This window comes from Simochromis diagramma, unplaced genomic scaffold, assembly GCF_900408965.1.
Source record: "Simochromis diagramma unplaced genomic scaffold, fSimDia1.1 OVJJ01000079.1, whole genome shotgun sequence".
Lineage (NCBI taxonomy): Eukaryota > Metazoa > Chordata > Actinopteri > Cichliformes > Cichlidae > Simochromis > Simochromis diagramma.
In genome coordinates this window covers 4,034,411-4,061,753 of record NW_024387075.1, presented here as the reverse complement: position 1 = coordinate 4,061,753, position 27,343 = coordinate 4,034,411, and the positions used below count along the sequence as shown (strand labels likewise).

Genomic DNA, 27,343 nt, shown 5'->3' with positions numbered 1-27,343 from the left:
ATATAGAGACCTGGCCATTAGATGAAGGGAACAGTGGTGCATGATCACAGGAGCCTTTCCAAAGGAAACAAAATTGCTTTCATAGCATGCAGTCAGGTGAAGACAACTCTCCAGGAGGTTGGCATATCATTATCTAAGCATAGCATAAAGGGAAGACTTCACAAAAAGAACTGCAGAGGGTTTACCTTAAGGTACAAACCAAGAGCCAAAAGACCAGATTAGACTGGACATGGCTTCCAGCGGTACTGGGTCACTGGTGTTTATTGATGGTGTGACAGATGACAAAAGCAGTGGGATAATCCAGAGTGTACAAAGAAAATACTGTCTGTTTAGATTCAGCCAAACGTAGCAAAGTAGATGGGACGCTACTTCACAGTACAGATGGAAACTGACCCAAAACACCGTGCAAGCAATCCGGGCGCTTTTGAAGGTAATGAAGTGGAATATTCTTCAATAGGAAGTCAGTCACTTGATCACAATCTAGTGGAACATGCATCTCACCTGTTGGAGATAAATTAAATACAAAAAGACACCTGAACTAAAACACACAAAATAAAGGCAGTTAAAAGAAACCTCAGAATAATGTTGGTTTCAGAGTAAAGGCAGTCCTCAATTGTGATTCTTTCCATTTGTTTAATTATATTTGAGCAGCTAAAAGTGGGTTCAGCAGTCATTTTAAATGGAGCTAGTTGCTGGAGACTTTTTCCGTTAAAGGAAACATCTTGTTATTGAACTACTGCTGCACAATAGAAGAAGCAGGCAAGAAGTTACACAACCATCAAATTAACTATAGCACAATTGGAAGACTGCAATCCAGAAACATATGGAGCAGCCAAAGCATGTGAAAGTCAAACAACGCTAAATGTAAAAGGGGAAAAACAAAACATTGTGTTCAACCAATGGAAAAAAGAGAGAGAGGGTTCTAATGTAATATAGATTAACACACTGTTACACACCCAGATCACTCAGATTCCTTCTCTTAATTCAGCTTTTAGTTTCCACAATACTGTAAAAGTAATATGCATACACATTTTGATGCTCCCTTGTTTTGGGTCATTATGCTCACTGCATTTTGTTCACCTGTTATACAATTTGAAACTGAGAATTAAAGCGGCAATATGATCAATTTTAGGATGTGGACAGTGGAGCTGAGTTTTTTTCCGTTTTTTTTTTTTTTTTTTTTTTTTTTTTTGTCAGCTACACGAATGAAATATGAAGTGAATGCGCGTGGTGCATTTTCCTAGCACAAGTGCTACTGGATATCCCTCACTGTTCAAACATTCAGTGCTTGATATAGAGAGTCACAGCTATGCAGGGAATGCATTTGAGATTTTGCAGGTGTTCTTCTCTGTGAGATATGGTAAACCAAATCTCTCCTCCAGCCCTGCACGACAATTTAGAGCAACTCTGGAGAAACATCTTTCAGTCCTTAATAAGATGTGGTGCACTGAGTTCAGGATGAGGTAATAATCATTATGACTAAGTATGCACCTCAATAAAAAAAAAAAAAAAAGAAACCATTATAGCATTATATAAGCTTTTTTTATTGTTATTATACCAGGAGCTGCAACAAACAATGCCCTGGGCCCCACTGGTAGTGCTATTAAATATGTGTTTATCATGGGATGCAATAATCTAAATGAATGGGTTTTCGTTGCCATGTGTCTCAAGGATCTCTGGGTTTGTGATAGTAGGATACAGTAAGAAGGTTCCTAGCAGAGATAATCATGCTTAATTTAAGGGCACGTCTCATTTATGCCTTAGCTGAGTCCTTATCTGGCTGTCTGTGCTATCAAACAATAATTACCTGCTCTGACTTTTGATTTAAAATGTGTGACGTCCATTGCCAGCTATTTTTGTCAGATTTTGGAGAATTGCCCTCATTTGAGCCCTTAATAGTGCAGTCATATTTTCTCTGTCAGTTACAGGTAGTAATAATAGAGTCACTTGTCATATTTCCCATTGTGTCTGTGTGTTATTTTTCACCTTTCCATTGTATTGCTTCTGTCTGCCACACTTGGTAAGCAAAAAAAGGGAAAATGAGGCTGGCCGGTGCCTCAGTAGTCATTTTCAGAGCCTTGTTTACAGACACATACTCTAGCAGTCACATGTAGAAAAACCACATTATGTCAAATCTGAATTAGCTGTGTTCCACATGAAATAATCCAGAAATCACAACCCGCTGTCCTTTTTCTACACTCTCAAGGCTAAATCACCCCTACATGGCCTCTAATAGATAGCTGAATGAAATTGGATCTGTGAAAGGAAAAAAAAAAAAGGGGGTGGGAGGAGGCTGGGGGTGCAAGCACTGTGGGAGTTACACAGCCTGCATGCCTTTCACTCAATGGGCCACTCTTTGGGACATTTCCTCAGTGCAGCTTTTTCAAAAGGGGCTTGCGCTGCAGCTCCAGCAAAAGGGGCAGTACAGTGGGTCAACTGCCACTAGAGTTACAACCTCTCTTTTGTCGAGGTGTTGGGCAAATTAGACCTCACAACTGTTTACCCAGTCATATAGGGACAGCTGCATCACTCCGCCCCTCCAAAACCTGTCACTGATGGTCGTTCCTTTGGGGAGCCATCTGTGAGGAGTAAGCAGCGATCAAATGATTGCTCAACAGTTTTACCTCCGTCACTGCTGGGGGTGATCATTTAACAGAACGAGATGTGTGTATTGTGTGATCCAGCTGTGATGTTTCCACTGTTTTTCTTGAAGGAGCTAAGTCAGGGTACATGTTAAAATGAGCTGGTAGGTGTAAGTGTGCACCAGCATCTGTGCTGCATCCTTTAGATTTTTTTTCCCCCCTGAGGAGGGTGTAACTGAACTTATAAATATAGTCTTGTGTGGGTATGTGTCATAACTGGATAATTTGGTATAAAGAATAATTCTTTGAGCTCTTCCATTATAGAAACATTTATTTCATTTAATTGTACTACCAGCAGTAATGAGGCAGAAAATATGCTAATATCTCCATGTAATCTCTTTGGGTGCTGTCACAGTTCTTGGTGGATGCCACAGGATTCAAATGAGCCAAATACACATGAGTAGAAGTCCAACATTCAGATGTGAATTTTAATTATATTGGTTTGTGTGTGTTTTTTTTTTTAAAAAAGTCTGCATTATAAATTTATAGGTTTTATGAATAAAGTAAAAGTAAAATGCTTTCTTGCCATTTATTTTTTTTAACTGGCAGAGTTTGATATCTCTAGTAACACACTGTGAATGATGTCCTTGATTTTCATCAGTTCTTGACTCACCTTTATAGAAGCACTGTTTAATGCCAGTTGTTCATTTACGCATTGATTGATTGATTGTGAAAAAGGTTTGCTGAATCCGTATAGCAAATTTTATTCTGGATTTTAATCAAATTTTCTTTTTACATTTTTACTCCACTACTACTACTACTTGCATTTACAATATACATAAATTTTCACAGAACATCCCATGCAACATTTACATCTGTTTGCTACACGACATATTGCTGCCGACCAAACTGCAGCTGTTGCAGTTTGCATCTCAGCGACACATTTACATTTCTGAGAAGGTTAGGTCCAAGCTAATTTGACTGGCAGATAATTAGATGTAGCTGAAGCATAATTTTACTATGAAATGTAGCAGAAAATGAAAGCTAATCATTTTGTAGACCCACCTGACCGTAAATAGTTGTAGCAATAAGCATAATTTTTAAAGGAGCACTTTAAGCAGGAATAGATGTTTGGGACATAAGCATGAAATTCAACATTGTATTATAATGATTATAATATTTGACTTCCTCTGAGGATATATTTTTATGTGATACAATACTAAGATATTTTTAATAGCCTATAATATGTAAACACAATCTGTATGAACTCATCATTATTTGCTTCTATTATTAGCATTGTTTTATTTCGGTTATTTTACACATATCTCCATTCATTACATTAGTATTACTACATAGCTTCAACTTCATGCTGACCTTAAGTTGTGTTTCTGCACCTTAGTTTTAGTCACTATTGTTAATCACCATTTTCATATAAATGTAGTCATACATAGCCCCTATATACCTGTTGCTAATACTGAGCTAATGGCAAGTTATTACTTTAGTGTCAAAATACAACTACCTAACTGTAAAACTGTGTGAAGCTGTGCATTGGTTAATTACACGGAGACATCGTTGTACTTTACAAAGCTCCTAGCAGACTTTCAGTGTTTCTTATAGTAAATAATAACCTCTTTTCACAGTCGCCCACTCACAACAAGCACGCTAACAGCTTGATTTTCACATTGAGCTCACATCTTTTTTTTCCTGAAACTCCAGAGGAAAAAACAAGAACAAAAAACTTGTATCTTTATACAAAAAGATTTATATAACTATCTTACCTTTTTCAAACCCAGATTTGAGTTCTGTTTTGAGAAAAGAATTTTTAAACATTCTTTTCTGACCATTTTGATCTGCACTACGTCCACAAATGGATACAGCTAAGATCTGTTCAAGAATGTCATATTTATTTGCCCAAAGATATAAAAAAGTGATGACCTTTAGGCTACATTGTGTAAGCAAATACAACAAACTGGTGTTCTCCTGAGACGTACACTGGTTCATTCATGCTTTTAAGCTCCTCTGTTAGTTCAAGATTACCATTGTACTATTGAGTTGAAAAGGCACGGCTCCATAAACCATGCGGGGGAGTGTGAGGCCAGCTACTTCTTATTTATCAGCAGTGGCACTATCAGCAGTGGCTTGTGAAAAGAGAGCCAGTCATTCAGAACAGTGGGGCCACCTTGGCTGTCAAGGCAGGATTTAGGCTACATTTCCCATGGTTGCCATGACGACTGTGGGAAGTGATTATGAAGAGAGGGTTTCGAGCAGCGCTGTCACACCAGTGGGTATTACCATAGTGGTTTGCACGGTGATCATCAGAGAATTACTGGCTCATGATCAAACAATATTTTTTTTTGTATCCACTGAAATGCTGTGTTCATGTATATAATACTATAGCACAGAGTTATAGTACTGTTATTTTTTGTGTCTGAAATATGAGATTAATGTATGTGTTTTCTTGCTTCTGTTTTTTCTAGGGTAAAATGTGGTTAAATGGGACAGGAACAAGTAGACCGTGAGGATTCTCTAACCCTTGCCCCTGTGTCCCAACCGTCTAAGAGGGTGTCGGACCTCACTGAGGCAATCCTGGGCCGTTGGCACTAAAATGTCCCTAAGTGGTGGCACTGCAGGCGGGAAAGGTGTGGACTCTAATGCGGTGGACACTTACGACAGCGGGGATGAGTGGGATATCGGTGTTGGAAATCTGATTATTGACCTTGACGCTGACTTAGAGAAGGACAAACTTGAGATGTCTGGCACCAAGGACGGTATGGCGGCACCACCAAGTGCAGTTGCGGCATTGCCTGACAACATCAGGTTTGTTAGTCCAGTGTCTGGCTCTCAAGGCAAGGAAAGTAAATCCAAATACAAGCGCAGTAAGAACTCTAAAGACAATAATAACAAAGCTTCAGCTGGAGATGGGGGTAAAAAAGAAACTACAGGGCGGACTCAAGGGGAGCCAACAGGCACAGCAGCAAGTGCAGCAGCTGCTGGCAACAATTCCACCTCTGGGAAGAACATGGAAAAAGTGGGAAAAGCCTCCAGAGGTGTTCTCGGCGGTAAAAAAGAGAAAGACGGGGCTAGTGGGAAAAGCAAGAAGGACAAAACAGATGGCGCCCCTGTCGTTGCAATAGGTGTCACAGAGAAGGACGTTGTCTCTCAAGCCCAGGTTGCTTTGGGAAATAGTCGTAACGCATCCTTTGAGAACACGCAATCAGCAGACTTGGCAGATGCCAATCAAATGGGGAATATTGCACTTGAACCTGTTGGGATAGTACCAGCACTGACTACAAAAACTGAACCAGAGGAGGTGGAGAATGGTAATGGAGAATGCAAGATGTTAAAGAAGGTAAAAAATGAAAAGGTAAGTTTTCCTTTATTTTTGTTTTTAACTTTGCACATATCTGTTTGGCATCACTGGATTGGGTTATATTTGTCCTTGTGAAAAGAATTTTTTAATTTCTCGTTTTAGCGAAATGTACCTTTGACATTAAATAAGTTGTTTTTATTCATTAGTCTCCTAGAAAAAACAAACATATTGGCATACATGGTTTTTTTTTTTTATCCTAACTAAAGCCTGCTAAATTTGACAATATTTTCTATTTCTATCGAAATCTGTGTCGGCAAGAAGAATGCTCGCCTTGTTTATAAGGTGAAAAGTATCTTTGAAACAGCACTGGCTTTATTTATCATAGAGAAATAAAAACAGCAGTGCTTAATACTGTAGACTTCTGGAAATTGTGCTCATAAGGGCCTGTTGCTTTCTGCAGGCTTGGAAATGTACATTCCCCAAAGCAGTCTGACATGTGATGCAGAAGAAAAGACCAACTGCTGATTTCTCTTTTATTACCATGCGATGAGAAAGGGTACCCTTGATGTATAAGATGCTGAGTCCAGCTACAGGAAATGGCCCACACAGCAGTGTTTTTTCCCCCTGTTCTTGAAAGCAGGATTGATAATTGCCTGCTTATTTTAAATGGTTATTCCATGTTAAAAATAAATGCCAACAAGCCTCAGTTGAAATCAAAGGTATTATGTGCTTCACATGAGCCAGTAAAGTACCAGTGGCTGACTAAAATGTAATGCACACTGTCACGCAAAACCATAACATAATCCCTGTGAAGTGAAGTAAATGTCAAAATTTCTTCTTCGTTTTTTTTATTATTCGCACAATTTCAACGCTGACATTGTCATACAGGAACAATATAAAGATCCGTGTAGCTATTCACCCACACTTATCTTGTTCACTCATAGAGTTGATCTATCACTGTCTCTATTGTATGCCTCATAGCAGCCTTTTCATGCTCTTGCAGTATAAAAGACAGCAGAGCAGGGAGGTGCTGAGGACTGTTTTTGTCTGTCATCGTGTTCCATTCTTAATCCCACAAGCCCCAGCAATGCCTGGTGGAGCAGTGTGTGGGGGAGGGAGCTGGTGCAAAGCACGCCTTCATCGTTTTTCCTGCTGCTCTGAAAGTGGCATGGGGGATGGGCTGTGAGGAAGCCTGTTTGATTCCTTAAATCCAGGACACCCAGACATGAGCACAAGCTGTAGAGCTGTCGAGTGCCGCGAAAGGAAATTTCAATGTGAATTCTGTAATTGCGATGTATTTCGAATGAAAAGGTTTCGTGAATTGGTTCACTGCGCTGAATAAAGGAGAGGGGTCACAACTGCTTTTAAATATCGATCTTGATGAAATGTATCCTTGAAAGTGTGATGGTGGAGGAAAGAAAGGGATGTGATTGCGTTGCTGCATTCATCAGTTTTGGCTTGAAGAGCAGTTTCATTTGGTGTCCAATGTTTAATGGATGTGTTTTTAAAAACCACACACACACATCAAAAGTGCATTAACCTCAAAGAATAAAACCAAACAAAAGCTGCTTTCAGCCCTGCTCTTCAGCCCCGAGCTTTTCTAGGACTTAACCGATAGAGACACAAATGTGTGACGCCGCCTGACTGGAAATTAACCTGCTAGCTCTCTTAATACAAAGTTGTTTTGGATTGATGTGTGAATAGCACAGCTAATATAATAACTGTAAAATAACCATTAGTGATTACTAGTTAAAACACATTTGAAGTAGGCTACAACCTGCTGTTTGTTACATGTAAGTAAGGACCACTTCAGGGAATATTTTATTCGCTTTTTAAATATTTTTTTAAATGTATTTATTTTATTGATTTCCTTTTGTTAAATAGCTCAAGTTTGCACTCACTGGTCACCTCATTAGGGACACCATCTGTTCCTAATGCCTGATTTACAGCTTTGCGTTAAATGTACATGTCGCAGTGATGCAGACCTCGACAGTTGCGATAGGTCTGTTTGGCAGTAGAAATGTTGCCATGGGCGGCATGATGGTGCAATGATTATCAGTGTTCTGCACAGCAAGGAAGTTCCTGATTCCTGCAGAGCTTGCGTGTTCTATTCAATTCAGTTTTATTTATACAGCGCCAAATCACAACAACAGTCGCCTCAAGGTGCTTTATATTGTATGGTAGACCCTACAGTAATACATATAGTGAAAACCCCAGCAATCATGTGACCCCCTATGAGCAAGCACTTTGGCGACAGTGGGAAGGAAAAACTCCCTTTTAACGGGAAGAAACCTCTGGCAGAACCAGGCTCAGAGAGGGCGGGGCCATCTGCTGCGACCAGTTGGGGTGAGAGAAGGAATACAGGACAAAAGACATGCTGTGGAAGAGAGACAGAGATTAATAACAGGTATGATTCAATGCAGAGAGAGGTCTAATAACAGAGGTCTTCCTGTACCTACATGGATTTCCTTTGGGCAGTCTACCTAAAATCCAAAGGCATTCATTACCGTGTATGCGAGATAAATAAAGTGCTTAAAATATAAAGAAGAAAGCTGTGTATAAATGTATAATTAAATTTTAGTCTAAAGCACTTTGAGTGGGAAGATTAGAAAAGTGCTAGATAATGGAAAGGAATGCACTAGTGCATTCCTTTCCATTGTATGTGGTGTAAACACCACAAGTATTGATTAGCACTAGGAGATCAAGCTTGAACATTATATTGTGCATTAGTTTTTATTCTGTTAGTGTAGACAATTATGCCTTTCTCATTTTCATGGCTCATAATCAATCCTTATGTAGACATAGAGTTGGTTTTGAAATCTTTTCTCCTTACTGGCTTTCAGTAAACATAACTGTTGATCAAGTACCTCAGAGATGTGTGGTTCGTGTGCAGTAACTTTTGTGTTGGTGGTACCTGTGAAGAAGTATCCACGCAGATGCCAGAATGCCAAATACCCCAGCAAACATTGCCCAGAGCGTTGCAACGCTTGTGCTAATTTTTCTTCTTCTCATAGCGCATCCTGCTCCATTTTTTTTTCCCATGTAATTGAAACGCATGGTACAGGTCATCTACACAAAATCCTGCGCGCGAATGCAAGCAAAAAAGGTTTACCACAGCATAGAAACCATTTGTAACACCCAGGAACTGAAAGACCTGATTAGACCTGACCTTTGCCACAAAATGACTTGTAATAGCCCAGGATCCGAAGCGTACATCCTCTCTCAAATATGGTGAATAACGTATTATAGCATGGGCAAATATAGCAGCTAATGGAAACTAATAGGACGGCACTTAACTGTACAGATGGATAATGACCTGAAACATAACAGCCAACGCAACCTGAGAGCTTCTTTGGCAGAGAAGCTGAATGATGTTAAATGGCTGCTCCAGTCCCCAGACCTCAGCCCAGATAAGCATGGTTTTCACTAACTGAAGACTAAACCAAAGGCAGGAAGTTGTAGAAACAAGCAGCGAGTGAAGCTGGATTCTGTAAATGTCTGGCAAAACGTTTTTTGGCAGTCACTGAGAAGTATTAAAAACAGTGCTTAGATTTATAATCACATTGGTTTGTCCATAATTCCATAAATCACATCTTGATTGCTTCATTTCAAATCCACTGTGGTGGTGCACAGAGGCAAAATTGGAAATAGTGTCAACTGTCCAAATATTTACAGACTTGAGTGAATTTTGGACGCTGTTTTTGTTTTTTCATCATACACAAGCCAATTTCACCAGCTTTCAGCGTCCACTGACGACATTTGTTTTACTGCCTGTGAAATTGATACTAAATCTGATGGGGGGGGAAAAATATGTGAAAAACGACCACTGAACTGACTCACAACTCCCCTTAGTCATCAAAGTACTTGCTTATCCGCCTTCTGCACACTGTTATTTAATGCCTTCCCTTTTTACCCAATCGCATCCAGAAGCTTTACAGGGTAATATGGCATTTGTATCAAAGTCTGAATGCTTTTTGTATATAAATGTTATGCTTGAATGTGTATATTATGTAGAGTTTAACCATAGAGCAGATTCTTAGGAAGCAAATTTGGATATTTGTCAACCTTGTTACAGCTTGTCTGAAAGATCTAGTTTAAAAGATCTTGTATGGCTTATCCAAGCATTAATCAGTATCTGTCTCACTAGTAATCTTGTTCTCCATGGCAGAGGTGTAATAGCTTGGCTTCATTGCCTATGTCCTAAGTTAAAGGTCCCCAAAGCTTTCTCTTTGTCTACTTCCTTTGTACAAGCGCTAACTACCTCTGAGTGTGTCTCACTCTCCCACCTCTCATTATACAAACCTAGAGGAGTGAGGCATTCGTCAGCTTCCTCGATGTGCCACCGACCTTGATAAATGGAGCAGCTCTCATGGAAAATTACATAGGCAATGCTACTTTGAAAAGTGGGCAGAAAAGGGAAAGACTGCACTTGAATGAAAGAGCCCTGAATACAGCTCTGCATTCCTGTTGATGTCCAGCTCGGTGAGTTCAGGGATATCATGAGAAGAAAGGCAGAGTTCTTTCTCTTTGCCTGTGCCTGATGGACTGTTGCTCTTGTGTTACGACTCATTCCTTTTGACTAGTGCCAGGGATTTTAAAGGCTGTGGAACAGAAGGAGGACTGTGATTTATTTTGAGAAGGGGTACGAATTACACCAACAGGCTCATTGCAAAAAGAGCCTGTTAACTTACCGTTAATGTTCTGGTAAAGCCAATTGTGTTTGTATGAGGAGAATTAATCCTTTGTTAACAGAATAATTCCCTTTTCTGTCCTGTGAAAAAGTGCAACTGTGCATCGTGCTGTTCTTTATTTTCCCCGTTTTTTCAGAAACGTTTTCACATGCAGGACTGAATGCTGCAGGAGCTTTAAATACTTCGATTTACAGTGTGGTTACGTGACAGATCTTGTGAACTAATTATTACCTTGCACTGCTCAGCTGACTAATCTGTCTCAACTTAAGCTGTTTTCACACATGAACTACAGAGAATGTTGGGAGAATTGGGTCAGGGCATTGTCCACAGTCTTTACTAGCATGTAGCATATAATAGGAGATGGTCTGCTTTATTTGTGCACTTATTACTGGAAATACTGTTTAGTTTAGGCAAGGGAGTTGCTTGTTTAAAGCCGGAGGAGACAGGACACCCACCCACCCACTGTGAATTTACCAGACAATTACCTGCGACATTCTCACTCGGGTGCTCGAAGACATCACAGACTTTGAACTAGGGAAGTGGCAGGTTAAAGATGGTTTAATTTCTACATTGACCGCATGATCTCAGTTGGGTAGTGTCTCAAGACGTTTATGGGTTCCGTCTATGTTTGTAAAGCAGTTACAGTAAAAAAAAGCAGCTAGCCAGAAACTTGGCATATCTCAACATGGCGTGCAATTTCATCTTAAAAATATGAGGAAACTGGATGGGGGGCGGGCAGAGGCAGACCTAAAAAAAAAAACATTATCTGCTGCAGATGAAGAGTGTCTGAAAGTCATGTCCATAAGAAAAGGAAAAAAAAAAATCCAGAATGAGTTCAAATTGCCATTTATATAGGGAGGAGGTCAGGAGAGGCGCACAGCAGTATCTCCAGCCATCTGTCATGGTTTCAGCCAGTGGTCTTGAGTGATCATGTCAAAGCTGATGGAATAGTGCCATCAGATTTTGATCTACCATGTGGAAAGAATCTAATAAGCAACAGCTTCATTTATCAGCATGACAGTGATCTAAAACATACTGCCAGTGCAGTTAAAAAGACCCATTTCCATTAGTACCTACTTGGATCGACTTGCCACAACTCACCACCACTTGACTCGGATCGAATGGTTTTCCATTACAATTGAATACCACCAAATTGTTTTTTGTATTCATTTCCCTCTTTGCCGGGTTTCAAAAATGGCGGTTTTGAGTTTCGTGAACGAGACACACTCATTACTCAGCGAGTGACGCCACTGACCAGCCAATCGGTGGCATGCAGTCTAACAACATCACATTTTAGCACCTGCTCGTATCGCTTGGAACCCCGGCCGAGCAGGTACTATATTAGCACCTGGTACCAGGTACTGTCACCTAATGAGAAACCCTGAAAACCGTGGTGAACCGTGCTCAGTCGATCCAAGTAGGTACTAGTGAAAAAGGGGCTAAAGTATAGATGGAAAAACATTACTGAAGCAGTGTGAAAACAGAACAAAAAGGCAGCCAACATCCAAAGAAGAGCTCTCAATGTCCTTCAAGAAGCCTGGAGAACTGTTCCTGAAGACTACTTAATGAAATTACAAAAAAGCTGAATAAGAGAGTTCAGCCTGTATTGATAAATAAAGGTGGCCATGCCAAGTACTGACTATCAAACACTACATATTTCTATATATTTCTTAGCAAAATATAAAGAAATGACTCTGTTTAATCATCGGCCTTAACCGTGCCTTTGTTCTCAGTAAAATGATAGGTCATGTTTTTCCTCATCTATTTGAGTGATATATATAAAATGTATGCTCTGAAAAAAATAATCAAATTCACATTCAGACTCTGTAGTCACAACTGGTTTTACATCCAGCACAATCATATGAGTAATGTTGGAGTCTACAGAAACTTTCACAGTATGTCGTAGTATGGAGCAGCTTTAGTTCATTGTGCTGTGATTCCTGCTCACTCTCTTTGTCTGTCTCAAGCATGCAGCCTCAGGGAGTCCCTTGCTACAACAGGAAGAAACCATTTGACCATTAATTGTTTTCTGTGTGTGCCATTAGCTGCGGCCTTCATTGTCACATGTAATGCTTTGAGTTTGTTGGCAAAACAAAGCACAAGACTGCCTAAAAAATCAAGGAAGTACATAATGAACTTGTAGAAGTTTTAAACTAGAATGAATGTTTGTTTTGTTTGTTTTTTTGTTTTTTAAGAAATTGAAAGCCCCACAGATTTACTTTTACATAGTTTCACATCCATGTCCTGGGGAAATTCCTTTTTGCTGCAGACTATGATGAATACCAGGCATACCACACATGTTCAAGGCTTACTGTATACGATCCTTTGCTGACATACCAGTGAAAATTTAAAAACCTAGTATATCTCAGAAGGACTAGTGCAGTCACAGCAATGCAAAAAAACTACAGCAAAACACACGTAATGTGTTTTATGATGTGTAGGCATTCAATATTTTAACCTTAAAACACTGCAACAGGATTTTAAATGTATATTTACTTTTACACCTAACAGCTAGTATTTTACTGTTTCCTTTAGCATACTTATGAGATTAGCAGACTAGAGCAGTTGTTAGTAGATACTGAGGACGGATACTAAGATGAAAATAAATTTCCATCTCAAGCTGCCACAAAACTTCCACACAGCTTCCAACATTGTTGGCTCACTCTTGCCATTTGATACAAACCCAAAAACCTGCCAAACTGAAGCAATTTCAATCTTTTTAGGCGTCCAAATTGTTTGCACTTGTGGTATTTTTTTTCTTCTTCTGCTGAAAAGTCTCCATCTTTCCAAATCACTTCAAGTGTCTTACATGATGTACATTGGACCTCAGTGTAATATGATTTATGTGGAGTGATTTTTAAAATATATTACACTGTTTTTTTTTGGGAGTTGTTTAAGTGTTATCTCAAAAACCTCCTTGCAGTAGTTTCATTATCGTATTTTCATCACAATGAGCATCTGTAGGGCCTGTCTGAGCGGATATAGTTTTACTTCTGCTATGCATCACTGAGTCTGAACATTGCTATATGTGTTGCTCATCATCTGTAACCCAAGAAGACTGCATTAGAGAATTGTCACTGCGCAAGCCAGCATGCATAAACGATTCTTCCACACCAGACCACTGATTCACATATTTAGCTAGGAGAAGAATGCTGTAGCCCACAAAGTTTATAGTCATGTTACACAGGAAATCCTTGTCGAGAGGGACCGCAGACTTTCTGTTTGGAAATATTTGATACTGGAAAGTCTTTTCCAATTCACAAAAACAGTCTGTGTTCACCTTGACCTTAGTGAGTGTTGAGTTTGATTTGTGTCCCATCTGTCTGCTTACTGAACGCTGTTGGGATTTGTTGTCACTTTTGATATTCAGGATGGGGAAAGACTGACTTTACCGTAAGCACAATCAGGAGTAAAGAAGACTTTGAAAGAGTCGTGGTTGTTCTTTGTAGATCAGATTCTTTAAAATGAGCCACACCGGCAGGTTTTCATCAGGTTTTTTCGGGTTCTTTTTCTGTCTGCAAAGTGCTCTGTTTGGATCATTTGTATGGTCGTGTTGAACCAGGAGATTTATAGATACCTGTCCCAAAGGAATTATGGAAAGGTATACAAGTGCAGGGAGCAGTGGATAGTCTGGATAGACAAAAATGTACTTTCTGTACATTTCTGACCAGGAGATTGTTACAGTGTGTGCAGGCGAAAAGAGCTTTAGTTTGGGTAAATGTATTTAGCATCAGGTTAATTGGGGGAAAAAAAAGGTTCTGTTTGTTTGTTTTTTTATTTTGTTTGTTTAAAAAGAGAACTCTTTCTCTCTGACACAGTGCAGCACAACCTTAAAAACTTCATTAAGAATTAATGTGAATGTTTGCCACAGGGAGATGAAACATGTGAGGAGTACTTCAGCAAAAAGCAATCACAGATGTGTCAAACAAAGCCCCTACCACGCTTTGTCTCTTCTTTCCCTGTCTTTTTCTTCCCTAAGCTTTCTAAGAGGTGTGTTGTGCTGTGTCTGGATCAGCTTGCTGTGAGGGAAGCGTGTGTGTGTGCGTATGTATGTGTGTGTGTGTGTGTTGGGGGAGGGGGGGATGGGTAGCTAAGGCTTGTACAACTAATTCAGCTCATGAAAGACTTATGCAGCAAGAGCAGCTGTCTTCCATTGTCGGCCTGCAAATTTCCAGCGTGCCTCATTTCGCCTCTCAATGCGTGAGTAGCAAGAGAGAGCCCAGGAGGGGAGAACAGAGAGGAAATAAACCAAAATAAGAATTGGGGGGAATACAAGCAGGCAAAGAGGAGGCAAAAAGTTTCATTGCACCGACTCGATGTATACTCAGTTCTGGGTTTCTCTATTAAAATGTCGAGGGGTGAGCTGTGGTGCCATGGTCTAATAATAAACCATGAACCTATTCAGACCCAAGCGTGCAGTATGTAGACGGATAAAAAAAGGGCTCTGCTGTGGTGAAGAGGGCATATGAGGGGTAAGAGGAGGAGGCGTTGGTGGTGGTGGGGTTGAAGAACTGCCTGAGATTAGCAGAGGGGGGAGGGAGGGGGGGCTGAACGGTGTTATGAATGGATAGAGTCTTTAACTCCACAGCTCACTGAATACTTTGTCACAGGCTGCTGCGGCTGTATGTGGAATGAGAGGAACTGGCTGAGAGTTCTCGGATTCCTGAATCCTTGAGGCATGTGGTCTGATTAGCAGAACAAAACCCACACAGTGGGGAGGAGCAGACGTGGCTCCCCCACCACCGCCGCCCCATCTTCCCTCGACAGGAATTTTCTCCCAATGAGGAAAAAGGTGGCTCGCAAGTTTGTACCGACTCGCTGTGTTTGTGGAAGAGTTTGCAGACTGTGTTTGGGGATTTCTCATTTGTTTCAGAAGGCTTTGTTTCTCTGCAGCCTCTATTGTTTTGACCACGTGAAAAGAATTTTCACCTTCAAGTCATTGTTCTATTGTCGTCCGCCCCTCATATTTGGTGAAGCTCGTTAAAATGATTATCAATAGCGAAACAGGTTTGACCATGAAGCACATTTGATGAGAAAGTAGTACAGGAGATTAGCTGCTTGTGGAACGTTTTTAGTGTGACAAAGAGGAAGTTAACAGCAAGGCAATGTTTGAGCAGGAGTGTTTATAGAGAGGATTACTTGCTTCTTGCCACCCCCCCTCCCCCTCCCCTTTACTCTCTTAAAGGGATTGTTTGCAGGCAGTTTGTTAAACGAAACGAGTGCAGGGGGTTCACGTTTTCTGCTGTGAAATTCTTCACCACATTGCATCATCCCCTTGTTGCCATGTCTCAGAAGTTCAGATTGCCCATGCAACCGTTAACTTTTCACTTAACCACTTTTTCCGAAAGCAAGACGTTTAATAGCACATTGTGGTTACACATGAGATCCAGAAAAATCTAACGTTTATGAGGGTTTATCGATTTTTATATCGACTCTGACCGATATAGGATTTATAAGACAGATACTGATATTTAGTGATTTTAAAAGTTCAGTGTATTGGCTAACACATAAAATATAAACATGTTTCCCTGACATTTTATTTATTATATATATATATATATATATATATATATATATATATATATATATATATATATATATATATATATATATATATATATATGTATATGTAATCTATGAGTCCTTACTAAGATAACATGACAGTGAGGTTTAAAAGTAATATTGTTTTATTGTCACAACAAGTTGCAGATGACCTGTTTTACACTCTGCGTGGATCAGCTTGTTGTTGCAACATAAATACTCAGAAAGTGCTTGAAAGACAGTCATAAATGCTATTATCAATAGATTGGCTAATATTGGCTGTTATATAAGCCCTGCTAAGATATTAGTCGGGTTCTAGTTGAGATGAATTAAGTATGCAGCGATCCATTTGAATAGACTGATGTTGCTGTGTTTTAAAATCATCACAATATGATGCCTCGCTCCCTTTCTTTTTGGGTTATCTTCTTCTGTTAGACTACATAAACCAACAGCCAGCTGTTACAGAGTAACTAGCACAGTCAGGAAGATACACTCGACCCAGAAAGTAGTGTAATTTCTTCCCATATTAAAAGTGATTTGGAAAGAAGAGACAGTCGGAATTTATTTATTTTTACATATTAAAGCTCGCTACTGTTTAGACAAGTCAGACTCATAACACAGCTCTCCATACTGACTGTGTGATTATCTGTAATTGTCCTAAAAATACCACTCGACTGGTTGAATAACCTTTTGGGAAAACAAGTATGCACGATTGGTATGGCATGCTTGTACTGTTTAAGTTTTGGGGTGCAGTTTCTTCAGAGTCTTATTTAGCGACGCAGAAGTATTCTCAGTTATTTCTGTCAATAAACCCCATAAAGCCATTAATACGATTTGTTCATAAAGCATTATTGTCTCAAACTCTGTTTCTGTCCAGCTCTGGTCAGAATAAGCCATTTTTTATCGCACTGACACAAGACACACGCCATTGGACTAAATGTTTATGTTTGGGTGTGTAAGATATTTATGTCGTTACAGTCTCTCCTCTTAGTGTCAACTCCGGTTGCGCTCACGTAGGCTTGTCGTTTTACATTCTGTTATAAACCCTCGCAGAGGTAGACAAGTGAGCAAATACACATAATGGCTAATCCATTTTCCTATCTGTCAGATGATGTTGTTTGGGGGCGTTGGATTGTTTTCTCACTGAGGAGCTTCTCCTGGTTTATCCGTCTCCTTACATTTTGCTGGATGTCAAAAGGCTATCTGCCCAAAATAGAGCAGCAGTTGACATTTCAGCATGAGAAATCGGAGAAGCCAGTCAGATCGTGTGCTTGCCCTCCTCTGTGCTCCGTCGTGCCTGAGAGGCAAACGGAGAGGTCAGCCTCGAGAGCAAAGCTTTTATACGAGCCTTTCTCTAATCCAGTGACTGTCATGCCCATTTTAAGCATAATTGAATATGGTCTGTTAAAATAACAGCTTCTTGTATATCAGTATAGAAGTCTTTTGATTTCATCTGCGAGAAGTATACTTTGGAGGTTTGGTGCGTTGTGCGTGCGAGTGTGCGTGCGTGCATGCTTCCAAGCTTGGAAGTACAGATCTGAGATGAAAGGATTTTCTTTCCCATTCTAATCCACACAGACAGCTAGGCCCTTGTGATTATTCCCGCCCCCTTCTCTACACTCATCTCTTTGAATACTGGGCCTTTCTAATTCACCCTAAAAAGGGTTTCAAAAGGGGATTATACTGCTGATAGAAATTAAAGGGAGAACACGTCCGTCCTTTAGGACCAATGTCAAACATTTAGGGGTTAACAGATTCCTTGCACCATACATATTGAAATGATTTTGGAACTGGTTTATATTTAGCATTGTTTTAAAATACTAAACTAATGATGTAATGTTTCAGTGTTACTAGCTGTTAGTGAAAAATTCCCAGAATCTGGAAATACATGTACTTGTCTTTATAGGTGTAGAAGACTCAGTTGTACGGAGAAATAAGACTGTCAGTATAGTTGATTCAGGAGTCGTCGTTATGTTCTAGCAAATTTGAAGAGTATATTTTTGTTCAGCAACAAAAGGAGTACGATGTCAGTGTTGAACACATGAAGATTTAAATATGAGGTAAAGTATCTTGTGGCTCACTGACCTGGGTCTCACGCCAACAACTTAATCTATGTCACCTCTAAAGCTCTTAAATCCTCACCCTGGCCTAATGCTCTTTAAGAGAGAGGCATAAACAAACAAACTATATGTGCATTAATTGTGCAAACACGGCTGGGTTGTACTGTTCTCCTGCCCTAACTGTAGTCTTGCTTTGCTGCCAAGTCCATCCAACCTTGATGGCATGTAACTATTTGACTTTGGCATCAAATTGTCAGTCACTGTTTGTGTGACATTTTAAATTTATGTAGCTGGCAGAAGCTCTTTGACAAGGGCCAGAGGAAGGGGCAAGGCCATTAAAATAACACCATATAGTATATATATATATATATATTTTAAAAGTTCTAATAAAGTTGTAACCATTTAAAAGCAGCTGTAAGTTACAAGTGACTCCAAAAGTACATGTTCACCTCAGGGAATATTTAGTGTTATACAAGAGTTATAGTGACAAAGTCTGGCTTTACTGGATGGGGGACTATTTAAAAAGAATTTATAGACTGAAGTTTAAATAAATATTACATTTGGCACTTTGTACCTTTTTAATATTTTCTGCAAGTTTACTCTTGCATTCGCATTCTTTCTCCAGAAAGTCTTCTCAATTTTGTGCACCTGCATTCCAGACTTCGGCAACCTTTGTCTTATAAATTACTTGAATGTCCATGATTTACTATATTAAAAACCTTAAATGCCATCAGTGATAAATGTAGGTTGTCCTCTGGTTATGCCTCTCTCCAACGACTGGCTGTGTGCCAGTGGCTTTTATAGTCTCCAGTGTATGATGGTTTGATTTTCTCATGCTGTTTCCTTTCCTTAAACAAGAGTACCACATGCATCAAAGTCACCCCTGCCACAGCAGAGTCCTCTTATGAATGCTGATATGCTCACTAGAGACTGCATCAGTGTCCTTGAATACAGAAGAATTGCATTATCTTTTGTAGGAAGAGAAAGGGTCCCCTGTCAAAACGTTGTTCATCCTATCTTGCCGTGCTCTTCTCCCGTCCTTATTCCACATCTGTTTGGTTAGCAGTCTGTTTCATTCATATAATATATTTATACTTGAGTCACAGGTAAGACTGTGATACTGGTGGCGCGGTACGTCTGGAAATAATTCATCCACCATAAACAATGAACTTTTAGGAATCTTACCATTGGCTGATACACAGGAAAGCCTTATTCTGCCCGGGGTCAGCACACTCATTTATACAGAAAGGCATTTTATTGTCCCCAAAACACAAAAAAGGAATGTGTGTGGACAAGGAGGAAACAAGAACCACCTGGAAAAAACGCAGTCGGACGCAAGGGAAAACATGCAGCCTCCACAACTGCCCTGCGTGCTCGAAACCTTTATTTGTTTTGCTGGAAACCATGGCGGTTCCACCATGTAACAACAAATGTAATGTCATCAGGCAAAATACAACTTTAATCTGGTGCAACCATTTTTCAGCAATGAAATGCTGTGTCATTTGGCAGTTAATCAGATATGTGCACATGCAGACTACTAAACTGTACTTTTTACACAACTGAGCTGCGTGATGAAATGTTGCATCGTTGAGATTCACTGAATACTTGATCGATCAAGTCACATTGTATTTCTTGCAAACAGCTTCCTTTTAGATTAGCGTTGCACCATTTGAGGAGGAAACATTTGAGGAGGAAAACATAGACTTTGCTTGTCACTTGAAAACAGGTCACAGTAAAGATGTGTTGTTAATTTGTAGATCTCACAAGATCCTATATTAATAGGGATCTAAATGCAATGGAGCCATCGCTTTTCCACTATACCAGTTTCAATGCATTCTGGGAAGCCATGTTTATATCATCTTACAGCTTCTTTTGACGTATTTGTGCTGTGGCACAGTGCTCTCAACTATCCTGCTCCTTTTTGTGTTTCTTCTTAGAGGATTTGGTGAGCACATTGGCAAACCATTGCAAATTTCATACATCTTAAGCATTTCTGTTTACCTGGTGAATACAAGAACAGCAACCTTTTTCTTTTTGGTCTGTTTTTGGTTTCTACCAAATCCTGTGGGAAATTCCTGGTTCCTTAGCTGCTAAATGCTCCACTATATCCACCAGCTGGTTTCTACCTGTAGCTTTCTGTCTTCTGTTTGATGCTGAACAGCTACTGTACAGTAAGTTTTTAAAAGTGAAAACACCAGCCTGCTGGGGGAAAAAACAGTCTTATGACAGCTTTGTTAATGAGCTGCAAGTTATTAGAAAGCTAATCAAGCTACAGATTTAGGCGATGATCCATCTGTGTGGGTGATCCTTTTTTATAATTAATGTTGTTTTCAGTGTCAGTTGTTTCACTTCTAATAAAACAATGATTAAATGTAAAATCTCTTTATACATGGGGTATTTTTTGACCTCATCTGTAGTCCTCCTTGTTGCATATTAGGATGCCATAAATCAAGCCAGAAAGACATTTAGCTGGTTTCTCCATTTATCAAATGGTGCTTTATTGAGACACAGAGTTCGTGAGCCATTCAGGGCTTCTTGTGTTAAAAATGTATTATTATTCTACTCCATATTTTTCCATGGCACCAAATGGACAGCTGTCTAAATAAGCACAATTTGTACGACAGTTAAACAATTCTAAGTGCATTTCTTCTACACCGCACAATCTTAAAAGGTCCTTAAAAGGTTTAAGTTTGTTGGTGCAAGAAAAGAGAATGTGTGATCGGATCAATAAAGGTAAAGTTAATATGGAAATGAGCTCCTGATTGTTGTGGAGGCTGGGGAGTTGTATAGTCCTTGACTCGCACATTCAATTATGTTTTGTAAATGGGGCATCTCTGTCCATCTGGAAGTCTAATTACATTCAGTCCTGTCCATTAGCCTCATGTATCCTTGAAGAGTGAGAGATTTTGATGTTAAATCCAGTTATTTATGTTGTCTTTCACAATTAATGTTCTTTTTTTAGTAGTTACATTTTTTTTGTAAAAGTCCTGGGAGTTTGTTTTGTGCTGAATGTGGCTTTTAATATACCAAAAAATATAATGTCTGAATTGACTGACTTTGTGCAAGCTGTGCATGACCATTAGATTACATGAGCTGGAGTGTTTCATGGTCTAATTTAGATGAATTCCAAATCTGTTACCTCAGTGTATCCATGTCATTTTGCAGACCAGTGTATATACAGTGTATTAGTTCTACAGTTGTTGGCTGCAGAGTTTTACTGTTCTTTGACGAGGTCCAAAGTCAGCATGGAAAAACCATCAGTGACTCGTCAGTGGAGGTTTTTTTGAAGAATTTTAAATATGTACTTTTGTTTAATTATTAATTTCGATCTCATCTCTCTAGTGTTGACCATGAAATATTAAGCATCAAAGATTCAAACTACATTAGAAATACTTGAAAAGCTTATAAAGGCCAAATATAACATAAAAAATAGCACTTTGCCTGGTGTCCTTTGGCTGACATATGTAGGAAAAAGTAAAGTTTTCTGATTTTTATTAAATTACTCATTTAGATTAGAATCCAAACCCTTTTCCGACACAGGGTGCATCACATCCCAGACTTTATCTATTAAGTTCAGCTTTAGTCAGAATTAACTGGGGAGTGGTGCCTTCTTTATCTTTAGAATATCCTTGCAGTTCTTCAAAACAATCATCTTGTAGTGAGTTGAGCAACTTGTAAAGAGACGTGCGCAGCCGTATCTTAGCTATGCTTCATGCAGTTCAGACTACATGTTGAAAGTGATGCATAAATCTGTATGTAAAGTTACCGTAGCAACTTTTCCAGAAAAGTGACGAGGGTGGTTATTTGTAGGTTGAAGCCAACGCATTCAGGTGCTACCAGATTAACAGGAAGGAACGTGCACAGATACATGGAGTATATAAGTCACACTGTGTTAAAAGGTATTTAACTCACGCCTCCGCCTCTTAAGATTGTCAGTATGAGAGCAAGTCCTCAGGATAAATAAAGATGGAGGTATCATCTGTGTTTATGGACAGCAGCTGCAGACAGGGCGGAGGGAGGGTGGAGGGGAGGACTACAATGATTGCACTGACTGTTTATTTTTATCAGGGCATTAGCAGATTAGGCACTCAAACTAACAAGGTCATCAAACTCTGATGGCTGAGAGTAGCAGACCTCTGCTAAGCGGCTGGCCGAGAGGGGAGATTTGGTGCGATATAGTGGGTTTCACTTTACTCGTGCTCTCTGGCCATCACCAGGGACTGACTTTATTAGTGCTTTTAATGATCTGAAGGGCACAGAGATATAATTTGTTTAGAGATTCCCTACAAGCAACCGCAGTGCAAAAGCTTTACTGTATTGTGCTGACACATTGCCACATGTTGTTAAGTGTCTTAGAAACATTCGAGGGGTCAGTCTGCTTTTGTTGTAATGTTATAGGGCATCTACTGAGTAGCTTTAAACCTTTTCAGACAGCTTTCAGAATGATTTGCTAAAGAAGATTTCATTTGGTGTTTAATTCCTGAAAAGGTTTCTCACTTAACTCTCTAGATAATACCAAAGGCTTTTCCATACTATAAATATCAAAACAGCTCACAGACGTGCTGTGATAATAAACAGTCAGGGTAACCTCCCCTGCTATCCTCTTCCACTCGCCTGCATTTTCAGCAATTTCCCCCTCTCCCCAGTGCCGAAATGTTGTGTGATGCGAGCTATAACAGTCATTGTCCCTAAGGTGTATTAAGGTGCAGAAGTCTATAGGGTTCTGAGGCTGTGGTGCAGGAACTATTGGCACTCGGTTACAGTGCACATCATCGTCCATTAAGATAGACATGGTTCAATGGGGCAGCAAGCATTAGAGGTCAATCAGAGTAGCAAGCCCTTCTTAAAGTAGCAGCACGAGTGCAGTTTGAGCACTCTTTGCCAAGCAGAGCACAAAACACTCCTTCTGGTGTACAGATTCTTTCTACTCCTACAGTATGCCCTTGACCTTTTACACCTTTATTATCTACTTTTTTTTTAGCTGAGCTCTCTATCCCAAAGGTGTATTAAGGCACTGTATTTTTTTTTTTTTTAGAGAGCCAATGGATTTTAGGAGCGTGTTGATAAGCTCCCAAAGGTTCTCTACTGACTGCTGTGTAGCTATCTTGAGTATTTGTGTAGAATATTGCAAAATTCAGCCTAATGTATCACCTCGTATTGTAACTTTCTTTATGACAGGTCTGCGGTGTACCAAGTGTAATCTTCAATTGTTTTTGTTTGTCAGTATAAGTAGCATAAGATAATGGAAAGCAATTTAGCATATCCCCTATTGTTTTTCTTCTCTCTTTTTTTTTTTAACTGTAAAGTGTAGTTATTGATGTGTGGCTTAGGATTGTCTTTCTAGTGTTTGGAGAAGGCACCACCCACAGCAAAGCATCAACACAAGGGAAACAGAGACTAACAGAACATCTATAAATAGTTTGAGGTTAGGGGCTCTGGGGAAATCTCACAGCCTGAATAACAACTTGTTTTCCTTGTATAATATGTGGAACTAGTAGTATGCCTTTTGCTGCTTAACTGGATTGTATGTCTAGGAGCATTTATTTTTGCTCAGCCTAATGCATGCTGCATTTGAGCATTTGAAAGCAGGATAGTAAGTACCCAAAGCTAGAGTTTTGGTCACAGCTTTCAACATTGTGCTGAGTTGTAAACATTATATTACAAGTACACTGCACAGGTTGCTAGCTTCTCTTTCTTTTTTTCCTTTTTTTTTTTCCTTTCTGGGCTGATCTCACAAGCTTGTGTTTGGCCAAAGGCTGACTCATTGGTATTTGGGTGGGAATCTCGGTGGCTGAGCTGTTGATGACAGCCTCTCAGTTTGTTGTCAGGTTTCCCTTTGCTGTGAGATAAGATTTATGACTATGGAGAGGGTTGGTGAGAGAGAAATCCTCGTAGGCTCAGCTTAGCTTATCTGGATTTCTGCTCCCAGCACAGCTTCTCTCGCTGTCGGGCGCAAGTGGATGACCTTGACAAGAATGTGGCTTATTTTTGTAATAGATACTGTTGTTGTCAATTGACCTATGGTCTGAACGAGGGGGATGGGAAAAGAGAAAAAGGAAAAAGAGATGATAGTTTTAATCTGCCCACATATTTACAGTGTTGCAACAGAAATGAATAGCAGTAGAGTTACTCATTTAATCAACTGTTAACAGAAACGGGAAATAACAGGTGGATCAAAGAATAAAACGCTTGTTAGAATTCATGCTGGCACAGTATGCGGCACTACAGAGAGCTTAAAACAACTTCCATTTACTAGGATAGCCTAATATCACATATCATTTATTTGCCTCAAGGAGCTTTCCACTTTGTAGAGGATACAACAACATTAATATCCTCAATAAGTTGAGTTATTAAGTGTTACTCATAATCTAGCCACAAACGACTGATTTAGAAACCACAGATGATCTTATAAAACAACCAGCCTAACAAAGAGAATAGTTTTTGTTGTATAGTGGACAATAGTTGCATTATACCCGGCCCAAAGGCATTCAAAACATTTGGCTGTAGTAAACATAAAGGGATATTCAGGTTACCCTGCCTCTACATGAGGGCTTTCATTCCTCATACCCAACAGCCCACCCCACTTATGCACATAACCCAACCCCCACCCCGTCCTCTAACAAACAATACCAGACCTAGGCTCAATGCAGCTAGCTGAACCAGAGAAGAGACGAAGGAATTAGGTTGACAAGGTCAAGCTGAACCAAGACAAGAGGATGTTAGCCATTCAATCAACTAAGCATCTGGCCCGCCTGAGAAATCTCTGAACTAAATGGGTACAAATGATTCCCCCACAGGGATGTAACAGTTCAGACAAAAAGATTGTGTCCTCATTACAGTGCAGTTGGACAATCGTTAGATCCTTAAAAGGTGGCTCCTCATTTTAATTTCCGCTTGTTATCCTAAATTGTTGTCCAAAGCATGACCCAAGGCTTTAATGTAGACTCGACATATTTAGACCACATGATCAACAGATCAGTTATTATATATGTTTTTATATTTTCTGCCTGTTTAGACAATCGGATAGCATTTGGCTAGTCAACATAACACAGTCTTCAAGATAGCTTGTACTAAAGAAGTAAGGAGCCACAACCCTGTGGTGTTATACGGCAGCTGATCACCGTGTTAAATGGATAAGACTTTTTCCTCTGTGTGACTTTGCTTTTCTGAACAAATTAGGCCACTGCTTCATAAGTGAGCAAATTGGTAAGCTCTACTTATCCTGGCTCAGTCCTCTACCCTGCGGTCCCTATGTGCCTTCTGTCTTTTTATATCACTTTTACTTCCCGTCATGTAGCTGGTAGCAATGGGAACAGTCTCCTGACTAATGTATGTTGTCCTTTCATCAGTGAGTGCAGATGTCTCCACAGGTAAGCCTCTCATGCTCTCACAAGAGGTTTCTCTCTGACAAAGCTTTGCATGCCTTTTTGTTTCAGTATAATCAAAGGCCTTGGTAAAATAGTAGCTCTGATTTGCAGCATACAGCTATAATTTGTCACACTGAAAAGATGTTAAATTTGATTACCACTGAAATTTACACAAATGCGAAAGCATTACATGTCATTCTAATAGCTGAGCTGTATTTCACAGCTGTGGACGAGGGCTTTGAGATGAAAGTCGACTCAGTGCTGCATATGAAGCTGGTGCCTTTAAAGACATTTTTCATGTTTATGACTCGTCTTTAACAGTTCCCAAATGTGGCAGCGTTGCATCATAAAAAACGAGCCGTAATATTAAGTGTTAAAATCTGGGCTTGCTTGGATCGGACCTCGAATCACATTTTCTTTGAGACGTTTACAAATAAAATGTTTGGAAAAAGGAGTCTGTTTTCTTTTTAGGCTTCTAAGCTGAAAACAAATGAAGTCCAGCTTCATTCCTCTAGTGTGCTGTATATTTAAAAAAAAATGATGTCACTTCTGTGCAAGGTGCAGGGCTGTAATGTTAAGGAGTCATATGGCAAATGGCATCTTTGTCAGACAATAACTGTTTAGACTGAGTTCCTGGCTCACTCATTATAGCGCCAAAGAGCTTGTAGGTCATGGGTGACCGACTTCATCGCAGCTTTGTTTCCTCTCTGTATTATTTATGCGTGGTTAGTTTTTCCTGAAAGCGCAATTAGCAGCTAAAACTGAGAAGAGTTGCCTAGAAACTGAGTGGCTTTTGCCAGCTGGTGGTCTACAATAGATGTCAGGTGTTCCTGTTTGTGTTTTCTCTCTCAGTTTCTGCGATTCATCTGAGCTTCAAAGAGAATGACAGTGTGGTTTTAGAAAAGGAATTAGTCCAGTGTGCAGTGTTTGAAAACAATTGGATAGACCTTCAAGACTTGAAAGGGAATCCAGTCATTTTATGTGTCTTTTTCTTTTGTTGGTATGTGTGTCCCCTGGCTGTTTTTGAACAATTTAGTAATCTAATTAGATGAGGCTTGAGGATTTGTTTTCAATTGTGGCTTAATGCCGATAGCCATGTTACTTCAATGATCTCAGTAATGCAACTTGCTCTCTAAAAGCCGCCCAGCGACGGTATGCTTGCTGATCATTAGACTTCGTATTCCCGTCGTCTTGATTGGTTAGAATTTAAATGCTGCTGTTCTTAAATTCATTATGTTTCGATTCGACAATGCTGCGCAGATTACATGTCCCAGTGGAGGAGCGTAATCTCGACTGGCCTTCGACCTCAGTAACTCACCAAAGATGTTGACAGGCTTTGCCCCTGGAGTCAAAAAGAATTACATAGTTGAAGCCGGCTCACTTAACTTTGCCAAGCTGAGAAGTCAGCAAAGACTCCTTCTTTTTTACTTAATGGTTCATTGTCAGAAAGACTTACATGTTCTTCTTTCAAGACAGATTTTTTTCTCTCCCTTTCTTTTGATGTCGAAAATGATGTTTTATTTCTACTGCTTTAGTAGGCTGGAAATTCTTGGGGGTTATATACATCAGTCACTGTTGGTGGCTTTAGGTCTCAACGTATTCGCCAACAGCATTTGTAACTATGCACAGGTTATCTCGCTTACTACTTTCCACTTTCAGAGAATAATTCAAGTTTCTAAAATGATACCCCAGTAATGATGCTATCATGTTATACCAGTTCAAAACTCAATATGTTGCTAGGATACATCATGATATCTGCTAGAAGTGAAGAAGAGGGGGGAAAGTCCCAAAA

The 27,343-nt window shown here is 39.7% G+C and overlaps 1 protein-coding gene across 4 annotated transcripts in view; it reads left to right on the top strand.

Moving 5' to 3' along the window:
• Positions 1-27,343, top strand: part of LOC120742265 (zinc finger protein 609-like) — a 76,200-nt gene that overhangs the window by 20,289 nt on the left and 28,568 nt on the right. For 3 of the 4 annotated variants that reach the window (XM_040045492.1, XM_040045493.1, XM_040045494.1), the window contains exon 2: positions 5,060-5,946. In XM_040045492.1, the coding sequence (XP_039901426.1) occupies positions 5,188-5,946 (759 nt within the window). In that variant the 5' untranslated portion in view covers positions 5,060-5,187. The remainder of the gene's footprint in view (positions 1-5,059; positions 5,947-27,343) is intronic. The other variant, XM_040045496.1, reaches the window with a different exon arrangement.